This window comes from Lynx canadensis, chromosome F1 (assembly GCF_007474595.2).
Source record: "Lynx canadensis isolate LIC74 chromosome F1, mLynCan4.pri.v2, whole genome shotgun sequence".
Lineage (NCBI taxonomy): Eukaryota > Metazoa > Chordata > Mammalia > Carnivora > Felidae > Lynx > Lynx canadensis.
Window position 1 is genome coordinate 39,376,140 of NC_044319.2, and position 27,925 is coordinate 39,404,064.

Below are 27,925 nucleotides of genomic sequence, written 5' to 3' on the forward strand. Positions count from 1 at the left end.
GGGTTTTTTGGGTGTTTTGCTTTAAGTTTTTGGAAAAAAATATAACTAGATATATAAATGGCATAGGTTAGAAATTAACTGTAATATTAGTCAAAAGAGCTTTTGAAAAAAGTTTTATTTTTCTGTTTATTTTATGTCTGTGTGTGTGTGTGTGTGTGTGTGTGTGTGTGTGTGTGTGTTTAAATACACTGTTAGCTATAGGTTTCTTTTACAATATAAAGCTAAACTTAAAGTTATAGTACAAAATTGATCTATTGCCCTAATGTTAGCACAATGGAGGATAAGCCACTACATGTTTCTGAGTCTTAGGTAGATGCTAATACAGCATAAAGGAGGGAGCATAAAGGAGGTTCTGGTCACTTTCACCGCTCAACAGGACCATAGAATATGTCCAGAAGAAGGAATCGTTCAGGTCCCAGGACTTGAGACAAAACCTAGGGAAAGAAAGAAGGGAAGGAAATGTGAAAATAGTCTGGAAATGAACCTTTTAAAAAGGACTTCAATTTCATGAGTGTGTGCTTTGCTTCAGAATATCATACACACATTGCCTGTGAGTCTTAGGCCACTGCTTACGGCCATTCTTTCAAGAACTATTTAGTGAGCACCTAGTAGTATTCTGGGTGCTTGGGATAATTAGGTGGACAAAACAAAGATCCCTGTTCCGGTGAAACTTGCTTTGTAGTAGTGAAGAGAGATGTGTGTCAGGCATAACTGCTTCTGAGTGAGTTAAAAAGCAGCCACTTGTCCCAGAATTTCATGATGTGACACAATACCTCATTATTCCCAGCAGCCCATAGCTACAAAGTTCTTCTATGTCTTTTATAGACCTAAATTGACCACTTCTGTTTCAGGATTTTAGGAATAAATCATCTGATAATAGATTTTTTTAAGTCTGGCTGAGAGGAACAGCTTTTTTATCATTCCAATCACAGTGTGAGCCTTAACAGAAACTGCTAATGGACCCCTCTTACCATAAGATTAGTGCCTTGGGGTTCTTTAAATTCTTATTCTCTGATACCTATTTTTTCTTTCACTCATTTCTGGATCACCACAGGTAGAAGATAGAGCCAATGGTAAAGGCATTTTCAAAATAAGCCACTATTTCTGTTGACCAAAAATAGTGCCCACTCCCCACTATCTGATGCATCAGAATAGAAACGTTAATTTATTTTGATCAAAATGGAAGTTGGGGAATAACTATTTCCATATATATTTTAATGCCTTTTCTTAAACTTGTCTGTTAAAAAATTTAAATACTACCTCTGTAATCCCAAAGAAAAGAAATCATCTCATTAAATACATGGTGACATAAGACCAAGTACATTTGTTTAAGTTGTTTACCTTGGACTGCCAACAAATAACATGTAGCCCTGATGTTTAAATCAACTTGGGCATGATCCAGATATAAAGACATTTTCTTACATCAGGCATATTTAAAATATATAACTGACAGATACACCTGGCTAGAATCAAAAAGACAAGAAATAAGTGTTGGAGAGAATGTGGAGGAAATGGAACCCTTGTGCACTGTCGGTGGGAATGCAAATTGCAGCCACAGTGGAAAACAGTATAGAGGTTCCTCAAACAATAGATCTACCATATGATTCCGTAATTCCACTACTGGGTATTTAACCAAAGAAAATGAAAACACTCTGGGGCGCCTGGGTGGCTCAGTCAGTTGAGCATCCGACTTCGGCTCAGGTCATTATCTCACGGTTCATGGGTTTGAGCCCCACATCAGGCTCTGTGCTGACAGCCCAGAGCCTGGAGTCTGCTTCGGATTCTGTGTCTCCCCCTCTCTCTGCCCCTCCCCAGCTCATGTTCTGTCTCTCGAAAATAAACATTAAAAAAAAATTGTTAAGGGGCACCTGGGTGGCTCAGTCGGTTGAGCGTCCAACTTCAGCTCAGGTCATGATCTCACAGTTCGTGAATTCGAGCCCCGTGTCGGGCTCTGTGCTGACAGCTCAGAGCCTGGAGCCTGCTTCGGATTCTGTGTCTCCCTCCCTCTCTGCCCCATCCCCACTCACGCTCTGTCTCTCTCTGTCTTAAAAAAAATTGTTAAAAAAGAAAATGAAAACCCTAATCCAAAAAGAAATATGCACCTTATATTTATTGCAGCATTATTTACAATAGCCAAGATTTGGAAGCAGCCCAAATGTCTGTCGATAGATGACTGGATAAAGATGAGGTGTGTACACACACACACACACACACACACGTTACTCAGCCATAAAAATTAATGAGATCTTGCCATTTGCAACAACAGGGATAGACCCAGAGGGTATAGTGCTAAATGAAATAAAAAAGAGAAACACAAGTACTGTATGGCCTCACTCATATGTGGAAGTTAAGAAACAAATGAACAAAGAAAAAAAGAGACAAAAAACCCCCAGACTCTTAGATACAGAGAACAAACTAGTGGTTGCCAGAGGGAAGGTAGGTGGAAGGATGGGTAAAATAAAGGGGCTTAAAAAAAAAAAAAAAAAAAGTAACCGCAGAGAAGGCTTTGGTCACTTTCCATATTCTTTGCTAAATTATTAGAATCATAACTTTGACTTCCATTGAATATTTGAAGACTTCAAACCTTTAAGGGATTGCTTGGTCTATGATACTGGGCACCTTGTTGCTTGGTTAACTTTAATAACAAGTGTTTATGAGAATAAAGGGAGTGAGCACTCTCTTCCCCTCTTGGTGGATATATAAACTGGTATGGTCTTTTTAGACACCAGTGTGCCATTGTCTAATCAAATTTGAAATGCACAGAAGTCGTGTATGACTTCTGTGAATAGTTAGAAACAGAAACAGTTAGAAACTTCTGTGAATAGTTAGAAACAATTCATCTTAGGAAGGACATAATTAAAATATTTTGTCATATAGCCGAGCTGGTTGAAAGGAAGGAGGTGTAGGTATTTTTTATTGATTCAGAAAGCCCTCCAAGATGTTATTAAAGTACCAAACATAGTATGATGTAATTTATATATTAAAAACAATTTTTTTTGTATTTGTATGCAAATCAATGCATGGAAAAAGGTCAATTAGAAAGATAAACACAAAACTGTTAACAGTGATTTCTTCTGAGTGTGATTAGAATTTAGGGGAGAGTAGTTAAAGCATAGTTTAAATTCTGTGTTTTTTGTATCTTAATTTTTTAGCATTGTTTACATTGTTTAAGAATGTTAATATACAGTTGTCTGTCTTTTTTTTTTTTTTTTTAACGTTTATTTTATTTTTGAGACAGAGAGAGACAGAGCATGAACGGGAGAGGGTCAGGGAGAGGGAGACACAGAATCTGAAACAGGCTCCAGGCTCTGAGCGGTCAGCACAGAGCCCGACGCGGGGCTCGAACTCACGGGCCATGAGATCATGACCCGAGCCAAAGTTGGCCGCTTAACCGACTGAGCCACCCAGGCGCCCCTACAGTTGTCTGTCTTAACTAAAAGGAAAGAAAAGCTTTTAAGTGAAATTAATTTGGTATCATGCCTGGAATATGGTAACAGATTTATTGCTGTTTAATTATCATAAATCCAGAAAGAAATGATTTTTTTTTAAGCTTTAGTTACTGGGAAAACTGTCTCTTACTATGCTGACATCTTGTGGTCAAACATGGTATCTTCCAAAAAAAATACCAAAGTATTTTTTCCCCTGAGCTTTATTGAATATAATTGACATACAATATTGTATAAGTTTAAAGTGTGCAAAATGATTACCGCTGAGGATTAGTTAACACCTCCACCACGTAACATAATTATCATTTCTTTTTTGTGGTGATCTACTCTTTCAGCAACTTTTGAGTATACAATATAGTATCATTAACTATAATCATTAGATTCCCAGTTATTCACTTAGAGTTGGAAGTTTTTACCCTTTGACCAAAATTTCCCCATTTCCCCAACTGCCCAGTCCCTGGTAAATACCACTCTACTCTCTGTTTCTGAGTTCAGGTTTTTTAGATTCTACAGATAAGTGAAATCATACAGAATTTGTCTTTCTTTGTCTGACTTACTTACTTAGCATAATGCCCTCACGGTACATCAGTGTTGTTGCAAATGGCAGGATTTCCTTCTTTCTCATGGCTGAATAATATCCCACTGTATATATGCATCACATTCTCTCTACCCATTGATCTGATATTGACAGACATTTAGGCTGTTTCCATATATATATATGTTTCCATATATATATATATATATGTATATGTATATGTATATGTATATGTGTGTGTATATATATATATATATATATATATATATATATATGTATGTATCTTGGCTATTGTGAATAATGCTGCAATGAACACAGGAATACAGATTTTCTCTTCAAGATCCTGGTTTCCGTTTCTTCAGATAAATACTCAAAAGTAGAATTGCTAGACCCATATGGTAGTTCTATTTTTAATTTTTTGAGGAATTGCCACACTGCATCCCATAGTGGCTGTACCAGTTTACATTCCCACCAACAATGTACAAGGGTTCCCTTTCCTCCACATCCTTGCCAACACATCCTTGCCAAGATAAGATTATTTTTATCTTTTTGATGATAGCCATTCTAACAAGTGTGAGGTAGTTATCTCCTTGTGGCTTTGATTTTCATTTCTCCCATGTTTAGTGATGCTGAACACCAGAGTCCTTAAAATATTAATTTCTTATCAATTGACAATTTAGTTGAACACTTAGTGTTTTTCCAAAAGATCTAAACAGCTTTCAGTTAACTATACACTAGTAGAGTGGAACCTAGGACCAATACTTTAAATATAATTTTGTACTTTGGCTTTAGAAAATACCCTGTGGAGATAAGTGTAAAGAAAAACTGTAAATCATGGTGATCTTATTCCCAGAGATATTGCCTGTCAACAGTTTGGTATTTTGCCAGGTGACCTTTTGTTATATATTTATTCATTCAATAAATATTTATTGGCCATCTATTATGTACCAGGCACTGGTTTTGTTTGTTGGTTGGTTTTTATTGTTTTTGTTTTGTTTTGTTTTGTTTTGTTTTGTTTTGTTTTGGGGAGAGAGAGCACATGATCAGGGGAAGGGCATGGAGAGAATCCCGAGCAGGCTTCATGCTCAGAGTGAAGCCTGATGTGGGGCTCCATCTCACAACCATGAGATCATGACCTGAGCCAAAATCAAGAGTCCTAAGCCTAACTAGCTGAGCCCCCAGGCGCCCCCCAGGCACTGTTTTAAAAACTGAAGATGTAATGATGAACACGAGCTTTGTCCTTCTAGACTGTATAGTCTGATAGTCTGAGGAACCCTGGAAAATACGGTATTAGATGAAGCTGGAGAAATTAAAAAGGGACCCAATCAAGTACCTTCTTAAAGCCCATAACCAGTTTCCCAAGAGCAGTGGAAGTAGAGGAAGGGGTGTTATACTTTGAAAAGTTTGTTTGGCTTAATAGTCAGAAAGCTAGTGTGTTCTAAACAAGAGGTGGAAACAGTTTGAATCAGAGTAATTATGATGAATATGGAGAGGAGTAGGTGGATTCCAAAAATATTTAGGATATGCAAAATTTGCAGGCTTTGGTGATGAACTGGATATGTGGAGGGAGAAAGAAGGAGGCATCAAGGGGGACTCCTAGATTTCTGGCTTGCATACTGGGATAGTGATGTCATTCAATGAGATAAGACTGGAATAAGGTCAGATTTGTGGGGAAGGTCACTAGTTCAGTTCTGGACATTTGAGTTGCCTTTGGAATATCCAAGAGAATGCTCTGTAGACCACTGCATATGTAAGTACAGATGGGAGTTATTTGGTAGCTGACGGGTGTGGATGGCAGTTTACAAAGAGGGGAGACATCAGGAATATCAGATGCTGCTGAGAGGTCAAGTAAGATGAAGACTGAAAAATCTGTTTGATTTAGCAACATATGTAAATCATTGGTGACTTGAGCAAATGCTGTTTTGGAGGCATGATGCACCTGAAGGCCAGACTGGAGTGGATTAGGGAGCAGGAAGGATGAAAGGAGATCGTTAGCACAGGCCTACCATAGAGAAGTGTGTGAAGAGGTAAGAAGGTGGGAGTAAGGAAAAACCGGAGAATGGGGAGTTACTGAGTGAAGGTTTTCTTTTGTTTTTCATGTGGGAGATTTGAGCATGTTTAAAAGCCAAGTAGGAAGGATTCAGTTGAGGGGAAGGATAAATATATAGGAGAAAGAAATATAATTAAGAATGTAAAGTTTCTGAGGAGGTAAGCAGGGATGGGATCCAACACATAGCCTTAGGGATTATGAGCATTCTCATTTCCTTTCTAAAAATATCAAATTTTAATGACTGCTTAAAATAGTATATATTGTATATGTTTGAATATTCTGGGAATTTATAGTTCAAAGCAAATGCTGAAAGTAGGAAACTTACCAAATTCTCTTCACCAATCATGCCTGATATTGTATAACACTCCAAACTCCTGCATTCAACCACCTACCTGACAAGTCCACTTAAATGTCTAATGAACATCTAAGAGTATTAACTCAGAATTCCTTCCACTACCTATTTATCCCAATCTTTTCCATTTCATTAAATGGGAAACTATAAGTTATTGAAGACAAAAACCTAAGTCACCCTTGACTCTTCTCTTTCTCTCATTTCCTACACACATAGTAGCCTTCTGGAACTGTCAGGTAAGAGACAAATATTTGAAAGTCACCAGCTTAAATATGAGAAAACAGAGAATGGATGAACTCTAAATGACAGTATATAGAACTCTGAGGATTATTCATAATTAACAGGTAGGAGGAGGGCAAGGCATTGGAAAACACCAATATTTCCAATGATAATTTTGAAAACTGAAATTTAATATGAAATAAGATCTCATCAAATATTAATCAGTAGTAACAATAAGATGCCAAATACCCACAATTTAAAGGCATACTATTTTAAGTATTATAAAAACAGATTTTGTATAGTGCTATATTTTAAACTTGCCAGATGCTTACAATTAAAATAACTTTTCATGGTTTATAGCTTTCAGGATATATACATCTTAAAATATAAGCTTGTAGTAGAAATGTGCTTTTGAGGACCCTCTTAGTCTTTTCTTGTATTTCTTATAATTTTAAGCTATTTTAAAAGTTATTCACGTTTTCAAATATAAATCATAAGAGGCAAATGACCTTGTTAACTTACTATTACCTTTTCAAAGTTAGGTAGATATATTATATAAATAATGTATTTCAAAATTAATAATTTTAACAATCTAGAATCTTTTTGTTATTTAGTACCTGAATTACTGTTGAGTTTAGCATCATCAAGCCAATAGATACCTGATTAAGGTTTGGAGAAATTTCTAGGGATCTGGAAAGAGCTTAATTTTTTTTTTTAAATGATAGACACTCTTTGGTGTCAAAGGCTGTTTTTCTTTTCACCGACTTTGGATGAAGAGTATCTTACATATTAAAAGTTCTACACAGAGGTATCAATGCCTGCCACATAAATTGGACTGCAATCCTGGAAATGCAGAGAAAAGCAGCAAAGAGGTTTTGAATAGCTGTGATAAATTTTACCTAAAAGTGTTAATACTCTGTCCCAGATTTAATAACCTAGAGTAAATATAGTCCAATGATGAATGAGATTTAAACCTGTGTTTTAATAAGTAAAACAGAATAAAATTATATTTATCGTTACTTTCTTGGTCAAGTTTTACTTATTTTTGTTTCTGATTTTCTTAACTCTCTTATGTAGAGTAATTATTTGGTGTTCATGGCAGAACTCTTCTGGTGGTTTGAAGTTGTGAAGCCATCATTTGTTCAGCCTCGTGTTGTTCGTCCACAAGGAGGTAGTAAGTGTTCCTGTAAACAAACAAAGTTTATATAACCTCACCTGGTTATTCTATTTGAGAGAATCCTATTATTGTTATAAAACAGGTAAATTTTCTGAGATACAGGTGATGTAGGAGAGAACGGCTCTGAATTTGAAGCCTTGTGTGGTGGAACTTTTAGCTTCAGCTGTTTGCCTACTTCTTGTTGTATCTTTTATCCCCATCTCTAGCTTTTATTCCCCGTTAGATTCTGAATTTTTAATATTGTTCCCTAGAATCCACTTAAATGATGGCTTGGCTTTAATCTAGAATTTGAATTTACCATTAAACCATAAAAAGGTTTATATATATATTATATATAAAGCCTGGTATGTTTTATTATTACAGTATCATGATGTATTGATTGCACATAAGGAAACTAATACGGAATAAGAGGGTCACTGTAAAGATCCCTAGAAATAAAGAACAAAAAAAATCATTTTTCTAAACAAACAGATTTTCCATTGGCTTCCATTATGAAACCAGAGGTTTATTTCTATTGGGAAAAAGGAATCCTAAATTATAAGTTTAGTTCCACCAAAGAATTTTCTTCCAGGGATGCCTGGGTGGTGTCTGACTTCAGTTCAGGTCATGATCTTCCAATTCATGAATTCGAGCCCCCTGTCAGGCTCTGTGCTCACAGCTCAGAGCCTAGAGCCTGCTTCACATTCTGTCTCCCCCTCTCTCTCTCTGCCCTTCCCCCCTGCTTGTGCTCGTCTGTCTCTCAAAAATACATAAACAAAAAACAAATAAACAAAAAGAACTTTCTTCCAGCATAACTATGGGACCAGTTCTTTCTGCTGCCAGTGGGTGTCCTGCCAAACACAAAACATGATTACTGTGCATCCCAGCTACCTAGCTGCTTTCCTTGGCTCCAGATTTTGGTATTTTTCTCGCCATTACCTTGTTTTCTTCCCTGTATCCTCCCTTCTAAGAAAATTAAAAGAAGGAGATCAAGAAGAAGGAAAAAAGATGTAGTCAAAGGAGAGGCATGTAACTCTAGTGAGTAGAATGAGCTTGCTTCCAGCTTTCCATCTCAGGCAAAATTCTGTGAAATACGCAATAAAAAGAGTATTTCATCTGTTCCATCTCTAAGCTGCTTAAGGCAGACTCTGAATATTAAGCCATCCTGTATCAAAGAATACCTACAGATAAACTGAGATCTTCCCTAAGGCCATGAAGTGAAGTCAGGTGTCTTTAGTAATTATCATAACCAATATTTGTACAACTTTTCACAATTAATATAGAATTTTCACATACACTGCTTTCTCTGATTTTTTTTTTTAATGTTTTATTTATTTTTGAGAGAGCATGCACAAGCAGGGGAGGGTCAGAGAGAGAGAGGGAGACACAGAATCCAAAGCCAGCTCCAGGCTTTAGGCAGTTGGTGCAGAGCCCAATGTGGGGCTCGAACTCACGAAATGTGAGATCATGACATTAAAGTGAACCGAAGTCAGATACTCAACCAACTGAGCCACCCAGGCCTGCGCCCCTGCTTTCTGTGATTTTTATCTGTGAAGCCCACTATTCAAAATACTCAACAGCTATTACATTAGGTTTCAAAGGCAGAAAGTAAATGGAGTCTTCCCCCGAGTTATTTACAAAAATGTAAACTCTACCAATGGGTTTAATTATTGACCAGTGAAATTCTGTCTCCTGATTACCAAAATACCAGCTATTTCATAAAGGGACAAAAATGACTGTATGTAACAGATTCTATAAGAGCTTCAGCAAAATTAGACATTCAGATTTATTTTTTAAATATCTGTATTTATTTTATGTTAGGCCTCTTCCCTGCCCTACCCCCGTCAGTTAGCCTTAATCAAGTGAATTTTTTTTAAGCCAGAACAGTTTAGGAAGAGTTTTAAAATTTACCTTTGAAAATTATTTAAGAAGAAAATTTTAAATAAAGAAAAATTGGGATTAATTCATGAAACATGCTAAGTACATAATTTTGAGGCTTTTATCTTTCGTTGTAGCTGAACCTATGAACGATATGCCTTCAGTTCCTGTCTTGAATGCTGCCAAAACAAACATTGTGGACGGTTCGTGTAGTTCTGACTTCACTTCAAGGTAGATTCCAGAGTGACTTTATTTTCACTATTTCCATTCTACTTGCTAATGAAATAAAAATAAAATTTTGTTACTTTTTAAAATTTCAGTTGCACTTTGAAATAAGTTTTAATTAACTTACGGAATTATAGCCTGTTTTAAATGTAATTGAAATTTACGGAGAAATTAGTGTTTCTTAAATAGGTTTTTATGAATCACACTGAAAAGTGGGAGAATACATTCTGAGTTCAGATAACCAGCTTAAAACCATACTTTCGCTGTAGAACTTGTTTATAATTGAGAACTGCTTAAATGTAGGCAACTTTTAGGCCTCGGGGAAATTTTAAAATTCTGTTTGTATTTAAAACTTTTTAATGATTTTTTAAAATCTTTGACATTAATTTTCTCTCTTGTTTTCTTTGCTGGTTACTATAGCTAATCAAAGATCACAATAAAATGTTTACTGTAATACTGAATCTTTATATGCAATGTTTTAGTTTTTAATATCAGGAACTGAATTCAAAGCAAAGTAAAAATTTACTATCAGGATAATCCTGATTTCTGACCCAAACATGTGGTAAAGACATTAGTTTGTTTAAAAATGTTTTTCAGCAGATCCTATAAGTAGCTTTTTATGTGTATTTATCAGAACCTAACATTTATATTGAGTTTGGACTCCCTAATTTATCTGATTTTTTAAAGTTTTAAATCGATGTATTTTGTGGTGTTTTAGAAATTCAAGCAAATCCATTAAAATACATTTTAAAAATGATGAGTAAGACATTGAAAATACTTTATGAACTCTTGGCTTAATGTAAAAATATGAGCTTGTGCTGAGCTGTCACCCACTGCTCACACACTCTCTCAAGTGGGTGTAAATGAGTGTGAAACTGGGACCTTGACAGAACCCTCAGAACACCCTCATCCCTTTGTGAGGGCTTCTTACCTCTGAACAGGCTGATGTCTGTGAAGTACTTCCTACAAATTAAGAAAGCATTTTCCTTCCCTTACCCTCTGATTTACTACTATGAATTGTCTTACTACTTCCATTAAGTTTTCTATTCTGTAACTATGCCTGAGATTTTCCAGGAAGAGGTTAAGATATTGCTGATCTAGGAGCTTCTCTATGTTTTTTCCCATCGGAAACATTTTTCTACGTGTTAATTTCCTCATTGTTTTCCTGGGTTGGTTACATAGTGACATTTCCTTTCTTTGAAAATTTAGAAGGCGTTCAGTATTCTAGGTTCTAACTCTTGTACTATTAAATCTTTAAAATCTTTATGGGGTGCCTGGGTGGCTCAGTCAGTTGAGCATCTGACTTCGGCTTAGGTCATGATCTCACGGTTTGTGAGTTTGAGCCCCGTGTCAGGCTTCATGCTGATGGCACCAAAGCCTGCTTGGGATTCATTCACTCATTCATATTCATTCTCTCTCTCTCTCTCTCTCTCTCTCTCTCTCTCTTCCTCTCTCCCTGCCCCTTTCCTACTCTCTCTCTCTCTCTCAAAAAAAAAAAAATAAACATTAAAAAAATAAAATCTCTAAAACTTTCCACTTCAAGACTCGATTACCCCATAATTATTATTTCTAGGAATCTGAGTTGGACACTTTTCACATTTCTGACCCTGGAAAATGTCTTAAGACCCTCTGGAAAACTCTCTTTTCTGTTTCTCGGATAAGCTGAGTGGCTACCCTTACTCATTTTCCCTACAGATGGATGTCTAAATTCTTTTCCTTGAAGAGATACTGTGTAGCTGTCAGTCTAGGATCCTAGTAATCCTCTCATTTCCGAAAGTCTCCATGTGGTTCACTGGAGTTCTCCCATTGTAGAATTTTTCAGGAAGGAGGGACACCTGGGTGGCTCAGTTGGTTGTGTTTGACTCTTGATTTCAGCTCAGGTCATGATCCCAGAGTCGTGGCATAGAACCCCATGTTGCTTAAGATTCTCTCTCTCTCTCTCTCTCTCTCTCTCTCTCTCTCTCTCTCTCTCTCTCTCTCATTCACTCACTCACTCTGCCCGTCTCCCCTGCCTGTACGCTCGCTCACTGTCTCTCTAAAAAAAATAAAAATAAACCGCTTTTCAGGAAGGAGTCAAGTTTCGACACTTTCTGATAATAATGCAGTCACATGTACAAACACAATTGCCTCTAAATAATGAAGTTATGAGGGGAAAAAAAAACAAAAGGAAGACGGAAAAAGCAAAAGACATTTGTAGCAGCTACTCCACACACTTGGCTACTAAGTTGCTCAGCAGTTACACCAGATCAAAAGTCTCTATGCAGATGTGGAAGTGAAACAATTAATAGGAATTTAAAACGCTTTAGCCATTATTTGGAGAAGAAGAGAGTGAATATATTTTAATTACCAACTTGTATATTCAGGATTAGCCTCCCGTCATAGATGTAAGGGAGAGTAGAAACTGGGTGATTTTAGAGGCAGGGTTAACAAACAAACACAATGGGGCAATTGAGTATTCCCTGATAGTCCCTAACAAACGATCACAGACAAAACTGAGAGAAAATATGGTCTGCAGTTCAGGGAGGAAAGGCACAGGGAAGCAGATAAACATCTGCTTTGGAGAGAACAAAGGCACGAAAGTTCATCAGGTCTTGTTGCCTTTAGTGAGCTTCTGCTCACTGATTGAGCATTGTTGTTTACTTTTGAACTTTTTGGTTGACTAGTGCATCTTCTTAGTTTACAATAGCCAAAAGATAATGTGATTTGAGGGATCTACAGAGTCACTACATACAACCTGTTCCCCCAATTTATTCTCAACTCATTGGGGGTGGGGATGCTTAACTTGTGCACTTGACTACATGGTAGGCTACGACACACTTGAAACTTGGAGAAAAATTTAGGCCAAATGTCATTATTAATTGGAGAACTAGACTACCTAATCCCCTGCGTTAGTTTGAATAGGGTGGAATTAAATAGGAAGAAATAGGGGCGCCTGGGTGGCGCAGTCGGTTAAGCGTCCGACTTCAGCCAGGTCACGATCTCGCGGTCCGGGAGTTCGAGCCCCGCGTCGGGCTCTGGGCTGATGGCTCAGAGCCTGGAGCCTGTTTCCGATTCTGTGTCTCCCTCTCTCTCTGCCCCTCCCCTGTTCATGCTCTGTCTCTCTCTGTCCCCAAAATAAATAAACGTTGAAAAAAAAATTAAAAAAATAAAAAATAAAAAAACCTTTAAAAAAAATAGGAAGAAATAACAGGAAAGCTTCATATCTTTATAGGAATTGAAGTCTTCAAGGTGCAGCTCGCGATAGTGATTTTGATGTAATTGTTAGAGATGTACAGACAGAGGTATGTGAGCAGGGAGGCTTCCAGGATCTTTTGCAAGGGTTTTTATTACACTTGTATTTTCAAGAGATTTAAATTTGACCAAGATATTTCAAACTGATGGATGACTTTCATTTAACTTCTTCATTTCTTGGTTTTTCTATTTGTAAAATGAAAATAATATGCCATATTTCACCTCACAAGGACACTGAGGTGTGTATGAAAATATTTCAGGCTCGGGGCGCCTGGGTGGCGCAGTCGGTTAAGCGTCCGACTTCAGCCAGGTCACGATCTTGCGGTCCGTGAGTTCGAGCCCCGCGTCAGGCTCTGGGCTGATGGCTCAGAGCCTGGAGCCTGTTTCCGATTCTGTGTCTCTCTCTCTCTCTGCCCCTCCCCCATTCATGCTCTGTCTCTCTCTGTCCCAAAAAATAAATAAACGTTGAAAAAAAAAAATTTTTAAAGAAAATATTTCAGGCTCTTTGACTAAAAGACATAAAAGATGGATACATATATGCACTGCTACTTTGGTTTAAACAATATATTGTTTTCTTAATTTTTTTTATTTAGGATAAAGAATCAGAGGTGATGTTTCTAATTTCAGCCATTTTATGCAAAGTTTATATAAAAGAACTAAAACATGTTAAAACATTTTTAATTTATTTTACATTGCAGTGGGGAAGGAGCTGCATTTACACACTCTCATCATCATTTGCCTTCTAGACATTCACACCCCCAAGCTCATTCTTCAGCCTCAGGTAATATTTTTGAAAAAGCCTTGGTTAACTGGGAAATGATTGAGAATAAATGTAAATAAAAATATCCAGTCTTTTTTTTTTTTTTTTTTGAAGTGTTACATACACACAAATAGGTTGATCTGTTTCTCTGTACTTGCTTTTTTTAATTTTTTTTAATTTACATCCAAATTACTTAGCATATACTGTAACAATGATTTCAGGAGTATATTCCTTAGTGCCCCTTACCCATTTAGCCCATCCCCCCTCCCACACCCCCTCCAGTAACCCTCAGTTTGTTCTCCATATTTACGAGTTTCTTATGCTTTGTCCCCCTCCCTGTTTTTATATTATTTTTGTTTCCCTTTCCTTATGTTCATCTGTTTTGTCTCTTAAAGTCCTCATATGAGTGAAGTCATATGATATTTGTCTTTCTCTGACTAATTTCACTTAGCATAATACCATCCACTTCCATCCATGTAGTTGCAAATGGCAAGATTTCATTCTTTTTGATTGCCAAGTAATACTCCATTGTGTATATATGTGTGTGTGTGTGTGTGTGTGTGTGTGTGTGTGTGTGTGTATACACACGTACCACATCTTCTTTATCCGTTCATCCATCGATGGACATTTGGGCTCTTTCCATACTTGGGGTATTGTTGATAGTGCTGCTATAAACATGGGGGTGCATGTGTCCCTTCAAAACAGCACACCTGTATCCCCTGGATGTACTTGCTTTTCTTAATAAAATGATATCTGCTTCTCCATATATAACTACTTACTTTTTAGTGCTATTAATCTGCAAATATTTGAAATCTGTTAAGTTGCTGTAAGTTAAAATTTTTTACATACTTTCAATGACTTTTTCTTTTTTGCATTTGAAGGAGGAATTAGAAGGTCTTCATCTATGTCCTATGTTGATGGTTTCATAGGGACGTGGCCCAAAGAGAAAAGGTAAACAGAGGGAATTATTTTTAGTATATTCACATTATCAACAAGTGCAGTTTTTTGAATTGCTATATTGTATACCTGCAACTAACGTAACATTGTCAACTATACTTCAGTAATTAAAAAAAGAGAGAAAGAAATGCTAATTCTGTTGATAGCTGTTGTTGATAGCCAAGTTGCAGTAGACTTTTAATTAGTACCTAATTTTGAAAAGGGCAATACAGGCAAATGGGGCTAAATTTGTTAAAGGTCGCCTGGTAGCCCTATGCTTACCTTGAGGACAATAGGATTATGAGAAATGGGAAAAGAAAGGAAGTATCATTTCAAATAATTATTAAAGGATTACCAAATCATTTCTGGGAGTGTTTAAGGATTTTCTCTTTCAATGTTTTTTTTAGATCATCAGTGCATGGAGTTTCGTTTGATATTTCTTTTGATAAAGAAAATACTGTACACAGATCCACTCCAAACCGAGGAATCACTCGTTCTATTAGTAATGAAGGACTTACTCTGAACAATAATCGTGTATCTAAAAATATTAGGAAAAATTTGTCCTTCAAGCCAGTAAATGGAGAAGAGGAAGCAGAAAGCATTGAAGAAGAACTTAATACAGACTGTCACAGTGACCTCAAATCTTACATGCCCCTTAATACAAATGAACTAAATTCTAATGAGAATATTCATTATAAGCTTCCAAATGGAGCTTTACAAAACAGAGTACTTCTGGATGAGTTTGGCAATCAGATTGAGACACCAAGCATTGAAGAAGCATTACAAATAATTCATGATACTGAAAAATCTCCCCATACATCTCAGCCAGATCAGATTGCCAATGGCTTCTTTCTTCATAACCAGGAAATGAGTATCCTAAATTCAAACATCAAGCTAAATCAGTCTAGTCCTGATAACATAACTGATACAAAAGGTGCCTTGAGTCCCATAACTGACAATACTGAAGTAGACACTGGAATTCATGTTCCTTCTGAAGACATCCCTGAAACTATGGATGAAGATTCTTCTTTGAGAGATTATACTGTAAGCTTAGACTCTGACATGGACGATGCCTCTAAATTTCTTCAGGATTATGATATTCGAACCTGCAATCCCAGAGAAGCTTTGAGTCCTTGTCCAAGTACTGTAAGTACCAAGTCTCAGCCAGGTAGCAGTGCTTCTTCTAGTTCTGGAGTTAAAATGACCAGCTTTGCAGAACAGAAATTCAGGAAACTGAACCATACTGATGGGAAAAGTAGCGGAAGCAGTTCTCAGAAAACTACACCAGAGGGCTCTGAACTTAATATCCCTCACGTGGTTGCTTGGGGACAAATTCCAGAAGAAACAGGCCTTCCACAAGGACGGGACACTACCCAGCTGTTGGCCTCTGAAATGGTGCATCTCAGGATGAAACTTGAAGAAAAGAGACGTGCTATAGAAGCCCAGAAGAAGAAAATGGAAGCCGCTTTTACTAAACAGAGGCAGAAAATGGGAAGGACAGCATTTCTTACTGTTGTGAAAAAGAAAGGGGAAGGGATTTCCCCTCTTCGAGAGGAAGCAGCCGGTGCAGAAGATGAGAAAGTATATACTGATCGAGCAAAAGAAAAGGATTTGCAAAAGGCTAATGGACAGAGGAGTAAGTCTCTGGCAGATATCAAAGAAAGCATGGAGAATCCTCAAGCCAAATGGCTAAAGTCTCCAACCACACCCGTTGATCCAGAGAAGCAGTGGAACCTGGCAAGCCCCTCAGAGGAAACTTTAAACGAAGGCGAGATCTTAGAATATACAAAGTCCATTGAAAAGTTAAATTCATCTCTGCATTTCCTACAACAAGAAATGCAGCGCTTGTCCCTTCAGCAGGAGATGTTAATGCAGATGAGGGAGCAACAGTCCTGGGTGATTTCACCTCCTCAACCCTCTCCACAAAAACAGATTCGAGATTTTAAACCCTCCAGGCAGGCGGGCCTGTCGTCAACCATCGCACCCTTTTCGTCAGACTCCCCCCGTCCTACCCACCCATCTCCACAGTCTTCCAACAGGAAGAGCACATCTTTTTCTGTTAAGAATCAAAGGACTCCTAGGCCAAATGAATTAAAAATAACACCTTTGAATCGAACACTGACGCCCCCTCGGTCTGTGGATAGTCTTCCTCGGTTACGGAGGTTTTCACCAAGTCAAGTTCCTATTCAGACTAGGTCGTTTGTGTGTTTTGGGGATGATGGAGAACCTCAGTTAAAGGAATCCAAACCTAAGGAAGAAGTTAAAAAGGAGGAATTGGAACCCAGAGGGACTTTGGGAGAGCATGTACATAACCCAGAAGAAAAGGAGATCAAGCCTCTTGAGTCCACAGTTTCTGAAGTCCTGTCGCAGCCTATCACAGAGACAGTACGTCTGACACCAAATGAGGACCAGCTGAACCAACCCTCAGAGCCTCCTCCTAAACCTGTTTTCCCACCTGCTGCTCCGAAAAATGTTAATCTGATTGAAGTTTCCCTCTCAGATCTGAAACCTCCTGAAAAGACTGATGTATCCGTTGAAAAATATGATGGAGAAAGTGATAAGGAACAATTTGATGATGACCAGAAAGTATGCTGTGGGTTCTTTTTTAAGGTAATACTAATCTTCCCAGTTTTAGGCATTATCATTAGATGGGTGTAGCTTTTTTCGTTGTAGCCCCTTTTGTTACAAGCTGCCATTAACCCTGAAATACACTTTGGTGCTCCCCTTGGTGGACCATAGTAACATTAAAGCACAGCGAACAGGCCTCCTTTCACCACAGCCACCAGACGTGTGTAGATACACTGTTCTTGCTCCACTGCCTCTCTTGCTCACTTTCACAAAAGCCTTTTAAAAAATGTTCAGCTATTTGGATTTCTTCAAAGATTGCCAGTTTGTGAAAAGCACATAACTTGGCATTGTATGTAAGCGTATTTTAGGTTTTGTTTTTTTCTTAATTTTCAACATCTTTCCTTATGTTTGTTTCTTAAAAATCTAAAAAAAAAAAAAAAAAGATTTTAAATTGAAACAGCAAATCCTACTGGAATAAGAACCCAAGAATATTGAAGTGATTACAACTGCTAATTCTACTTTTGGTTATTTAATATTGGAAATTTGTAACTTATTTTAAAGTTGATCTCAGGGTGATTGCCCTTTATGCCTCTTTTAATGTTTAGAAATTTGAACATGAGTCATATTTTGTCTCTTAACCATGTAAAATGACTTTTTTAGTAGAATACGACTATAGACATGATTGGATACAGTTTACTAATTTTGGAGACCCTTGTTACCTTTGTTCCTTGCAGAGAAAGGAACACAGAGGGGAGGAAATGCTTTAGTGTCCAACGGGCAAACACATCTACACCTTCATTTCCATTCCATCATTTATGTGATAGAACTGTGTAGGTAATTTTTTGGTGCTTTTACTTGAGTTTTCTTTGTTGAGTATATATTTTAAGCAAAATTTTAATGCAGTTTTTTTTTTTTTTTAAAGATTTTTAAGTAATCACGCCCAACGTGGGACTGCTCAAACTCACTACCCTGAGATCAAGAGTCACATGCCCTTCTGACTGAGCCAGCCAGGCGCCCCAATTTTAATGCAATTTTAAAAACTGAGGGGAAACTCCCTACTTTTAAGCTATTTATTAGGGTCCAAAAAAATCTTGTCTTTATTTCCTTTTTATGGTTGTTCTTTGTGAACTTAATAGGTTTTGAAAACATGTAATTAAGTAAGTTTAATTCATTTCTTCCTCCATAATTTCTGCAATGTGTCCATGTACGGTGGGGTTGGAATAGGATAGTTAGTTCATATTTTCAGTTATAAATGTGACCACAATTGAAAATAAGAATACAGATGCCTACAACATTTCATGTTTTTCAATGAATTCCTACTTAGGATGATCAAAAAGCAGAAAATGATATGGCAATGAAACGGGCAGCTTTGTTGGAGAAGCGACTACGGAGGGAGAAGGAGACTCAGCTTCGGAAGCAGCAGCTGGAAGCGGAAATGGAGCATAAGAAAGAAGAGACAAGGTAATAGACAACTGAATTAATGCTGATTTCTGGTGCTTTCTTTTCCCAGAGTATTGGTTGCTTGTACATTTTTATCCTCAGTTTGAGGCATTTCAAAGTAAAGTTCTCCAGAAACGTTGGTTTAAGATAACTTCACTGGTTTTTACACACAAACATATTTTTTTTAAAGCAGTCATTTACTAATGGTATGTTTATGTATATTTTAACATTCTAAATTATCTCAAGTATATTTTAACCAAACCATTTTTTCCCAAGGTGCTGAAATATAATAATTCTCCCTTCTCACACCACATACTCTCCAGTGTCTGGTTTCTTTGGTATGCAGAATAAGAAATTTAACCATTTGGTTTCTTAGGCGTAAAACTGAGGAAGAGCGCCAGAAGAAGGAAGACGAGAGAGCACGCAGGGAATTTATCAGACAAGAATATATGAGGCGAAAACAACTGAAGCTGATGGAAGACATGGATACAGTAATTAAACCCCGTCCTCAAATAGCAAAACAAAAAAAACAGCGTCCCAAATCTATTCATAGAGACCATATCGAATCTCCCAAAACACCAATAAAAGGTCCTCCAGGTAACACAGCTTACCATGAAGAGTCTGTTCATAAAAAAAACACCAGCCTGCTCTGTCATACTAACTCAACTGTGCCTTGGTATGCTCAATTGGATCCGTTATTTGAGATGATGCATGCTCCTTATTTGGAAAACCAAAATGAGCAAAGCAAATGAGCACATTAATGACTTGATGTGTTATGTGTGCATGCATATATTCAATAGAACACATGTGAATGCTGAAACATGCAATTTAAATACTAACCTAGTAGGGAACTCTGCCCTCAGATATAATCTCTCTGAATTATTAACTACCCTCTCTATACTCGTACATTTAAGGATAAACATTGTGTGCACGGAAATATATAGAAACACACTGGTATAATAAGGAATATAAAAACAAGAGTTCATGAGTCCCTCCTTTAAGACAGAAATGGTCAAACGTCCAAATCTATAATTTTTGGAACTTAGAGAATGTGTCTTTTCTTAAAATTTAACATGCATAGACATTTAAAAAAATTTGCACTAAAACTAAACACTGTGGAGAATTTTAGAGTATTCCCATAGTGATTCTAAAACTGAGGGAAAACAACATAACATTGACTGTTTAAATTTTTTTTTTTTTTCAACGTTTATTTATTTTTGGGACAGAGAGAGACAGAGCATGAACGGGGGAGGGGCAGAGAGAGAGGGAGACACAGAATCGGAAACAGGCTCCAGGCTCTGAGCCATCAGCCCAGAGCCTGACGCGGGGCTCGAACTCATGGACCGCGAGATCGTGACCTGGCTGAAGTCGGACGCTTAACCGACTGCGCCACCCAGGCGCCCCTACATTGACTGTTTAAAGAGACCTCTTTTGTTAACTTTTTTCTTATGATTAAAGTATCAATGTATATTACCACTTTCCTTGTGGAATAAATCCTAACAACAGTTAGTTTTACTGTTATTTCTTAAAAGCTAATTTTATTTATTGCTAATTTTATTTATTTTTTAATGTTTATTTTGAGAGAGAGTGCATGTGCACATAAGCAGGAGGGTTGGGCAGAGAGAGAATCCCAAGCAGGCTCCACATGGTCAGCTCAGAGCCCAAGGCAGGGCTCGATCTCACAAACCATGAGATCACGACCTGAGCTGAAATCAAGAGTCAGATGCTTAACTGACTGAGCCACCCAGGCGCCCCAGTTCATTGCTAATTTTAATTGTGTGTGTGCTAATTTAATATAAATTGTGTATATATGCATGCAAGCATATTATGTGTTTAGATTAAAAGAAAAAAAAACTATAGAAGCTCAATTTTCATATGCTGGTGTTCTCTAATGAACAGACTCTTTTCTAGCTGCTCCTTTTAAATTTCTAATTTTGTTTTTATTCAGGATCACGAATTTATCGTGTTTTTTCAGTCTCTAGCCTTTCTTTGGCATCACTGAACACAGGTGATAACGAGAGTGTGCATTCAGGCAAGAGGACACCAAGGTAAATCCATAATGTGAACATTTTTCATAGAAAGAATATGTTCCCCACAGTTATGTTATATTTTATAATTAATGAATCATAGCACAAATTTTTATAGTTTTGCTGACTGGGACTATCTGTGTTTCCGTTAAAAGAAATTTACATATAAAGAGGTCTATTCATATTTGACTGTTTTTTATCTTTTAGAATTTTAGTTCCTGACATTGATAAGGTACTTTTTATAAACTGTAAAACATTGACAGTAATTGCTGATATGGTTGTGATAAAATCAGTGTGCAGAAATAGTACATGTTTTATGTCAGTGCCAGCCTCTCTAGTTTATTTCCCATGCAATATAGTTTTTTCCCCTTAGAATATTTCCGAAGTAGGTTGCCTGACTTAGGAAAGATCTCTTTTGTATTACTGTCTCTGTCAGATATAGATTAGAAACTAAAGGTCATATCTTACTACGTTATACTATAATACCCATATATAAAGAGAGTGTTTGTAGTGACAGGCATCAGCGTTGAGTTTTAATCTTTGCATTACCATCCTAAGCCAGTAACTGCCAATTTTCATATGGAAAACACTCATCCTTTCCGTCAGCAAGGACTTATGAAGTGCCTGCTGTGTCCAGACACTTGGATGTATAGCTATGAGTAAGACAGTTACAGCATCTTTTGACTTGGAAGCTTCCAGGGTGATTTGGGTTGGCACTGTCACATATACCCTTCTGGCCCCCAAATGTTCTTCTTTTGTTTGAGACAAAAAAATATTTTATTTACCATTTAGATCCGAGTCTGTAGAAGGCTTCTTGTCTCCAAGTCGTTGTGGCAGTCGAAATGGGGAAAAGGACTGGGAAAATGCATCAACAACTTCTTCAGTGGCTTCTGGAACAGAATACACGGGTTAGTGTCTGTCCATTTTTAGAGAGACATTTTACTTTAACACAGTCATGAGAATAAATACAGGCTATACTGCCGTTTCATGGGCTCATCTCTTGGTCTAGACATGGGAAAGTATGATCAAGAACACTGAGTGCAGATGGTCCCTTACAGGGAGTTCAGTTTCAATGATACAGTTGCACTTAGGGAGGTAGTGACTTGTCCCAGATGAATTGAGATCAATTTCTAAACAAAATTAGCAATAACATTTACACCTCATCCGTCTACTTCTTTAAAATGCTGGCCATTTCTGTGTTGTGGTTTGGGTCTGAAGAAGTTTGAGAGAGGTTCTATTCAGCAATACATAGGTCCTAAGTACCAAGAAAAGGCTAGAATCCACAAAGGCCTCTCTAACATCGGGATTTCAGGTATCTAGAGTTGTGCATCTTTAAAACATGTTGGGCGGGGGGGCACCTGGCTGGCTCAGTCAGTACAGCATGTGACTCTTGATCTAGGGGTTGTGAGTTTGAGCCCCAAGTTGGGCATAGAGCCTACTAAAAACAAAAAGTATTAAGGGGCTCTAAAAGATACGAAGAATGCATTGGATCCAGGAGATCATCCAGCCTCACATATCTCTATCAGGTCCTCTCCCAGCCTTTGTTTGGGTAGGCGTTATTGAAGCAAAAGCAAGTTGAAGAACAGAATGTAGGTAAGATGCTTTTAAAGAAGTGCAGCAGGAGGGAAAACGAGAAGAAATGTGAGCAGCCGTTGAGATCTGAAGTGTTAAAGGCACAGAAGGACATGCAGGGGTGGAGCAGGGGGCAGTGGAGAGTGCCTCCATCTGCTGGTGACCCACTGGAAATGGAAGCCCCGTGAAGGTCTAAGGAGGCTAGAACTTGCCAACTTTCCACGTGTACTTCACTCTGTTACTTTCCCCCTCCCTATTCAGTGGCTTTTAATAGCCTCCTCCCGTGGCCTTTAATGCTTGGAATTGGACAGTATTTCCGTGGTTTTCCACTCTGCTTCTATGTTAGGTTCACTTAACAATCATGTTTACCAGGTTTGCTGTTCCAAACTTAGAGCTACAGAGTAGCAGCGATGTGCCCAACCAGCTCCTGCTGTAGGGCTAAACTGTTAAATTTTCAGGAATTATGCAAGCTGTAAAACCATTGGCAGCTTGATATTAGCCATGGTAGGAGTGATTTATATCCCAGAAATAGGTAAATGCTAATTTCCCCCCCCAAAAAAACTGGTTTCTCAGCTCACTACTGAGCATAAGGCACAGTCCCTGCCTTCCAGGATAGAGTTTAGTTAGTATGAAGCGAGGAGACTTCATAGTAGAAAGTTCCCTTCATAGTAGGAATGTTCCAGGAAAATGGCAAAAAGTGCTTCTGTGCTTTCCAGACCAAGGAGTATCATTGGTTAAAGAAAGCAAATGCTTAAAAAACTAATATATGTGGAAGAAGAAAAAGATGTAGCTTTTTCTTGTCTTTTTAAAAGGTATATTTGTTCATGGATCCATTCTGCTTGAAGTTCACCAGTAACCTTATCAAATCTGAGAAAGGTGACACAGACAGTGTGACAATCCTAGCGATGTCTAATTTGCAGCACTACTCTCCCAGAGCAGCTTTGGGAATATCCTCAAGATACATCCCTGTGTGGATAAGACTTTTCTAATGGAGTATACAGCCCGTCAGGAGAGGCCTTCAAACACAGAATTTGACTTCTTGTTATAGTGTTTCCTCAGTATAGAAACAATTGTATCACTTAAACATCGTAGTATTTCTCACTTAGGAATGGTATTTTTATTTTGCTTCTAAATTCTTACTACAGGACCAAAGCTCTACAAAGAACCCAGTGCAAAATCCAATAAGCACATAATACAAAATGCTTTAGCTCATTGCTGTTTGGCTGGAAAAGTAAATGAAGGTCAGAAGAAAAAAATACTGGAGGTAAGCATGTTTGCATAAAAATTAAATTTGGCAACAACTGTAAAATTGTAATTAAGAATCTTTCCTATCAATCCAAGAGAAAATGCTCTTCATCCCCTGCTGGGATTTCGACAGCATATAAAAGATCTGTAACTACGTTTTAATTTTAGATTGAATTAGTTCACTTTTCTAGAAGACTGCAGGCTTCATTAAGATTGGGATGGACTTGGATGATAATGTAAAATTATAAATTCTTTTTTTTTGTCCAGTCACTCATTCATGTTTCATAAGTGTAAATAACATAATTTTCCTTTTTTAAAATGAGGCTGTATTGCAAAGGAGATCATCAGTGCCTGGTTTGTTAATGCTTGTTTGACTAAGATCAAGATTTGGCAGCTGTTTCTACACCAGGGGTACCTGGGTGGCTGTCGGTTAAGCATCTGACTCTTGATATCAGCTCAGGTCACGCGCTCATGGGTCATAAGTTCAAGCCCCGCATCAGACTCCGCACAGACAGTGCAGAGCCTGCTCAGGATTCTCGCTTGCTCTGCCTCAAAGTAAACAAACAAACAAACAAAAAGTTTCCTACATGATAATATTCACAGAAAGCCAACCGAACCTCAGTAGTAATGTGTTCACATACATTTTTAATTAGAATGTAGTTTGCTCTTATACATTTTATCTTGCCTATTCAGAATTAGTTATATAAATTTTATACAGCAAAATGTTTAAGAGTTTTTATTGTTGTTTTGTTTTGTTTCATTCTAAAGGAAATGGAGAAGTCAGATGCCAACAACTTTCTAATCTTGTTCCGGGATTCAGGCTGCCAATTCAGGTCTTTGTATACTTACTGCCCAGAAACTGAAGAAATTAATAAACTGACTGGGATAGGCCCTAAATCCATCACTAAAAAAATGATTGAGGGACTTTACAAATATAATTCTGACAGGAAACAGTTTAGCCACATACCTGCTAAAACTTTATCTGCCAGTGTCGATGCCATTACCATTCATAGTCATCTATGGCAGACCAAGAGACCAGTAACACCCAAAAAACTCCTACCCACTAAAGCATAGGACTTGGGAAATATCTGCTTCAGAACATTTACGGTAAATTTGCACTTCATCTTTCCTGCCTATAGAGAATCTTTCTAATTGCCAACAAGACTTTTATTAATTGAAACTGAACACTAAGCTCTGTTGTCATGAACAACTGGAATGTAAACCACAGTATTTTGGAGCGCAGAAGGTGCTGACGTAGGTGGTAAGTCCAAGTCCAGGTGATGAAGGACACGTTTTGATTCACAAATGGAGATTTGTGTCATCGGGTTTACCTGCTTGATATGAGACACACTGAAGCACTGAATTCTCACGGACACTAGTTGGACTTAGGGTTGAGATGTGGCTAAGATTACAAACTGTATGTTTTATTTGTTCCTTTTTTTTTTTTAACCTTTTAATGTACATGCTTGTCTTCAGATAGTTGATTTTGCTTTTTTTTCTCTCCTGGAGGTTTATTCTAAGATACCTTTGTATTTTGTTTCATGTGGAGACCATGAGCGTAGGAAATGCGCCTTCAGAGGTAACTTGCACCTTTCTTACGATGCTAAGAGAAACACTAGTGTTTAGTTTCACAATAACCCTCATGTTTTAATGGTGTTAGAGCATTTGCAAGAATTATTCTAAGTATTTACAATTCTGTATTTATTATTCACTCAAGTATTAACATTTCTCTGTTAAATAAGAGGAGGTTTTGTCAAGAGCTGCTAGTAGGTTCGCTTTAAACCACATGAGCTTAACCAAGAATGTGTATAAGAAATTGCTGATTAAATCAGTGCTGTTTTTACACCACTTCTGGCCAACTCAGAATAATTTAGATCGTTCTTTTAACAAAAAAGGCTTTCTATCTCTTTTAAAGTAAGTCACTTTATAAGCTGGCAGAAGTAAATGACACTTTGAGAGTAGTCTTTCAATCTGAAGATGTAGGGCCTCTGTCACAAGTTCTCGAGAGGTCTTTCCCTTATATTTATAACTGACATAAAAATTATATTTAGGATTTTTAAACATGTACAAAGGGCTACATTTTAATTTTAAAATAGCTTCACATTATTTTACTTATATTGAGTTTTTCTTTTTTTATTCTCTTCAAGTGGAACAGCCTAAAGTACACACTTGAAATCTTCTCTTCATGATCTTTGTTCCTTTAACAATGTATATCAGAGGGTTAGTTGGGGAAAAACTTCATTCTCAGGAAAAGACTTGAATGATCATGTGACCCTGTTATGTTTCAGTGTTGTGATAACTGTGTAAACGTAGAGGGGAGAGACAGTATTGTATCATAAATGAGATGCGGGGTTTGTTTTCTTTTGTGGGAAGTAGAGACTAAAATATATACATTTCTCTAATCGAGGTGTTTAGAGAAATAACTAATATCTCATATGATGTATTTACTTATTTTAAAAGAGAATAGGAATGAGATGTCCCTGAACTGTACTTTTCTATTATTATAAGGCCTTTAGGCATCAGTGCATCTGGGTTATCAACATTTTCTCAAACGCTGTCAATATTTTACTGTAATTTATGTTCTTATATTTATGTATATTTGTTAAAACTGTAAAGAAAATTTCAGATTTTTTTCCAATACCTGTGCAAGATATATGTGTAGCTCAAAACTATTTGTGATCTACTGTTTGCATGTAAGAGACCAGGATATGTAACTCTTATATTTTAAGTGTATACATATTGTGTATATAATATATGAATATTAAGAATGGGGAATTGCACATTTTACCTTTCAGACAACAGTTTCTATCACAGAAGGAAATGATTGTCAGATACATGTTTAGATTAAGACTAGTTTAAAAAATAGTAAATCTAATCAAAATATGGTAAATAATAGTCAAAAGGAGAATAAGCACTTTACATTACTAAATTTGTTCTTTTCAATCAGATTTCCCTTATCAAATCCATCTTCTTTGTGATATTACCTGGCCATTAAATTTTTAAAAATTGGATGCAAGACAGTGGAGGGACTGTTTAAAACTAAGTAGGACCACCCTTTCTTAAATTTATGTGTGTTCAACAATGAATGTCCATAATGTCTAAAGGTAGAATGTGAACATTGCTACAAAAGTTCATTGCTCTCAGTATAATATTTTACTTTATTAATACAGAAGGAATATGGATATATTTCTTTAAGTCTGCAGATTTTTTTTTATTATGGTGCAGCTTTTTAAAAAAATTATGTTTTAAAAACTATACAAAGGAAAATTATGCCATTTCATGAAGTCTGGAGATTTCCATCAACCTTGTTGAAACACACTGGTGCTTTCATCATTAGAGGTCAAATTACTATGACGATTATTCAGTTAGGTTTTGCCAAACACTTGTCACGGTTTCCAGTGCAGCCTGTCAAATTCTGCTATTTGACACAGCTTTGGAAAGCTTTTCATTCCTCTTGACTTTTCAGTTTTGTTTTAGAATGACTGTTACAGTTTTTATTTGGCTGTTTAAAGCCAAATTCAGCTTTTTAATTATGGTTTCATGGACACTGTTGGGCAATGTACGGCGTATGGTGTGCTTACCTGTCCACTCTAGAGCATTGCTTACAGGTTTTTTTAAGATGCTGTGCTGTAAGATACTGTCCTATTTGCTATTTCCTGGTACAGTGTAGTTTTTCCCCTTTCATTTGAATAAAAAGCATGGCACCAAATGACTCCTTTTCTGTTTCCTGAATAAACTGTGTTTTTTTTCCCCTAATGTTTGAACTTGGGTGAACTCATCATATGGTTTATCTCTTAACCTATGTTTAAACGTAACAGTTTGAAGAGGCAACTTTTAATGATATTAGGCATTATCTGAATACTGACTTAGGCAGTGTTAAAAAGTCTATAACTTTCTGTGCTAGTGGTGTATAAATGCTTCTGTTCATCTTACGTTAATTCTGTCCATGTGAAATCACTTTCCTTTGGTGAATCATTAAATTGTACCACAGTTAACACTCTGTACCTTTGAAATTGAATGGCTGATGAACTCACCGTAGCCAAAACAGTTCCTGATTTACTCTGTAAGTTTCACTTTGATTTTGAGGATTCTGTTCATTCAGACCGGAGCAATTAAAAAAAAAAAGTCCTGATAACAAAACGACAAAATCTTCATTAATAATACCTGAAGAAATATCTGCCATTGCTAAACAGAAGCATGGCTCTCTACCTTTGATCCTTTGACAGGGTACTCAAAGCTCAGAACAGAGCCGTGCTTCCACAATACTTTCTAATGTAATTTTCAG

General features: G+C 37.1%; 1 protein-coding gene and 1 long non-coding RNA gene across 8 annotated transcripts in view; one reads left to right on the forward strand and one right to left on the reverse strand.

Annotated features, from left to right (window-relative positions):
• CAMSAP2 (calmodulin regulated spectrin associated protein family member 2) overlaps positions 1 to 27,352 on the forward strand; it is a 113,096-nt gene extending 85,744 nt beyond the window's left edge. For 2 of the 7 annotated variants that reach the window (XM_030302230.1, XM_030302234.1), the window contains 11 exons: positions 7,680 to 7,776; positions 9,774 to 9,867; positions 13,791 to 13,873; positions 14,734 to 14,803; positions 15,196 to 17,398; positions 18,681 to 18,817; positions 19,173 to 19,393; positions 20,745 to 20,844; positions 21,616 to 21,731; positions 23,541 to 23,659; positions 24,409 to 27,352. In XM_030302230.1, the coding sequence (XP_030158090.1) occupies positions 7,680 to 7,776; positions 9,774 to 9,867; positions 13,791 to 13,873; positions 14,734 to 14,803; positions 15,196 to 17,398; positions 18,681 to 18,817; positions 19,173 to 19,393; positions 20,745 to 20,844; positions 21,616 to 21,731; positions 23,541 to 23,659; positions 24,409 to 24,714 (3,546 nt within the window). In that variant the 3' untranslated portion in view covers positions 24,715 to 27,352. The remainder of the gene's footprint in view (positions 1 to 7,679; positions 7,777 to 9,773; positions 9,868 to 13,790; positions 13,874 to 14,733; positions 14,804 to 15,195; positions 17,399 to 18,680; positions 18,818 to 19,172; positions 19,394 to 20,744; positions 20,845 to 21,615; positions 21,732 to 23,540; positions 23,660 to 24,408) is intronic. The other 5 variants (XM_030302231.1, XM_030302235.1, XM_030302233.1 and 2 more) reach the window with 3 other exon arrangements.
• On the reverse strand, positions 1 to 27,760 carry LOC115504962. The gene is made up of 4 exons (XR_003965864.1): positions 27,675 to 27,760; positions 21,609 to 21,713; positions 7,668 to 7,786; positions 1 to 434 (listed from the first exon to the last, which is right to left on the reverse strand). It is a non-coding gene; the product is annotated as an uncharacterized LOC115504962 (long non-coding RNA).
• Between the last annotated feature and the right edge of the window lie 165 nt (positions 27,761 to 27,925).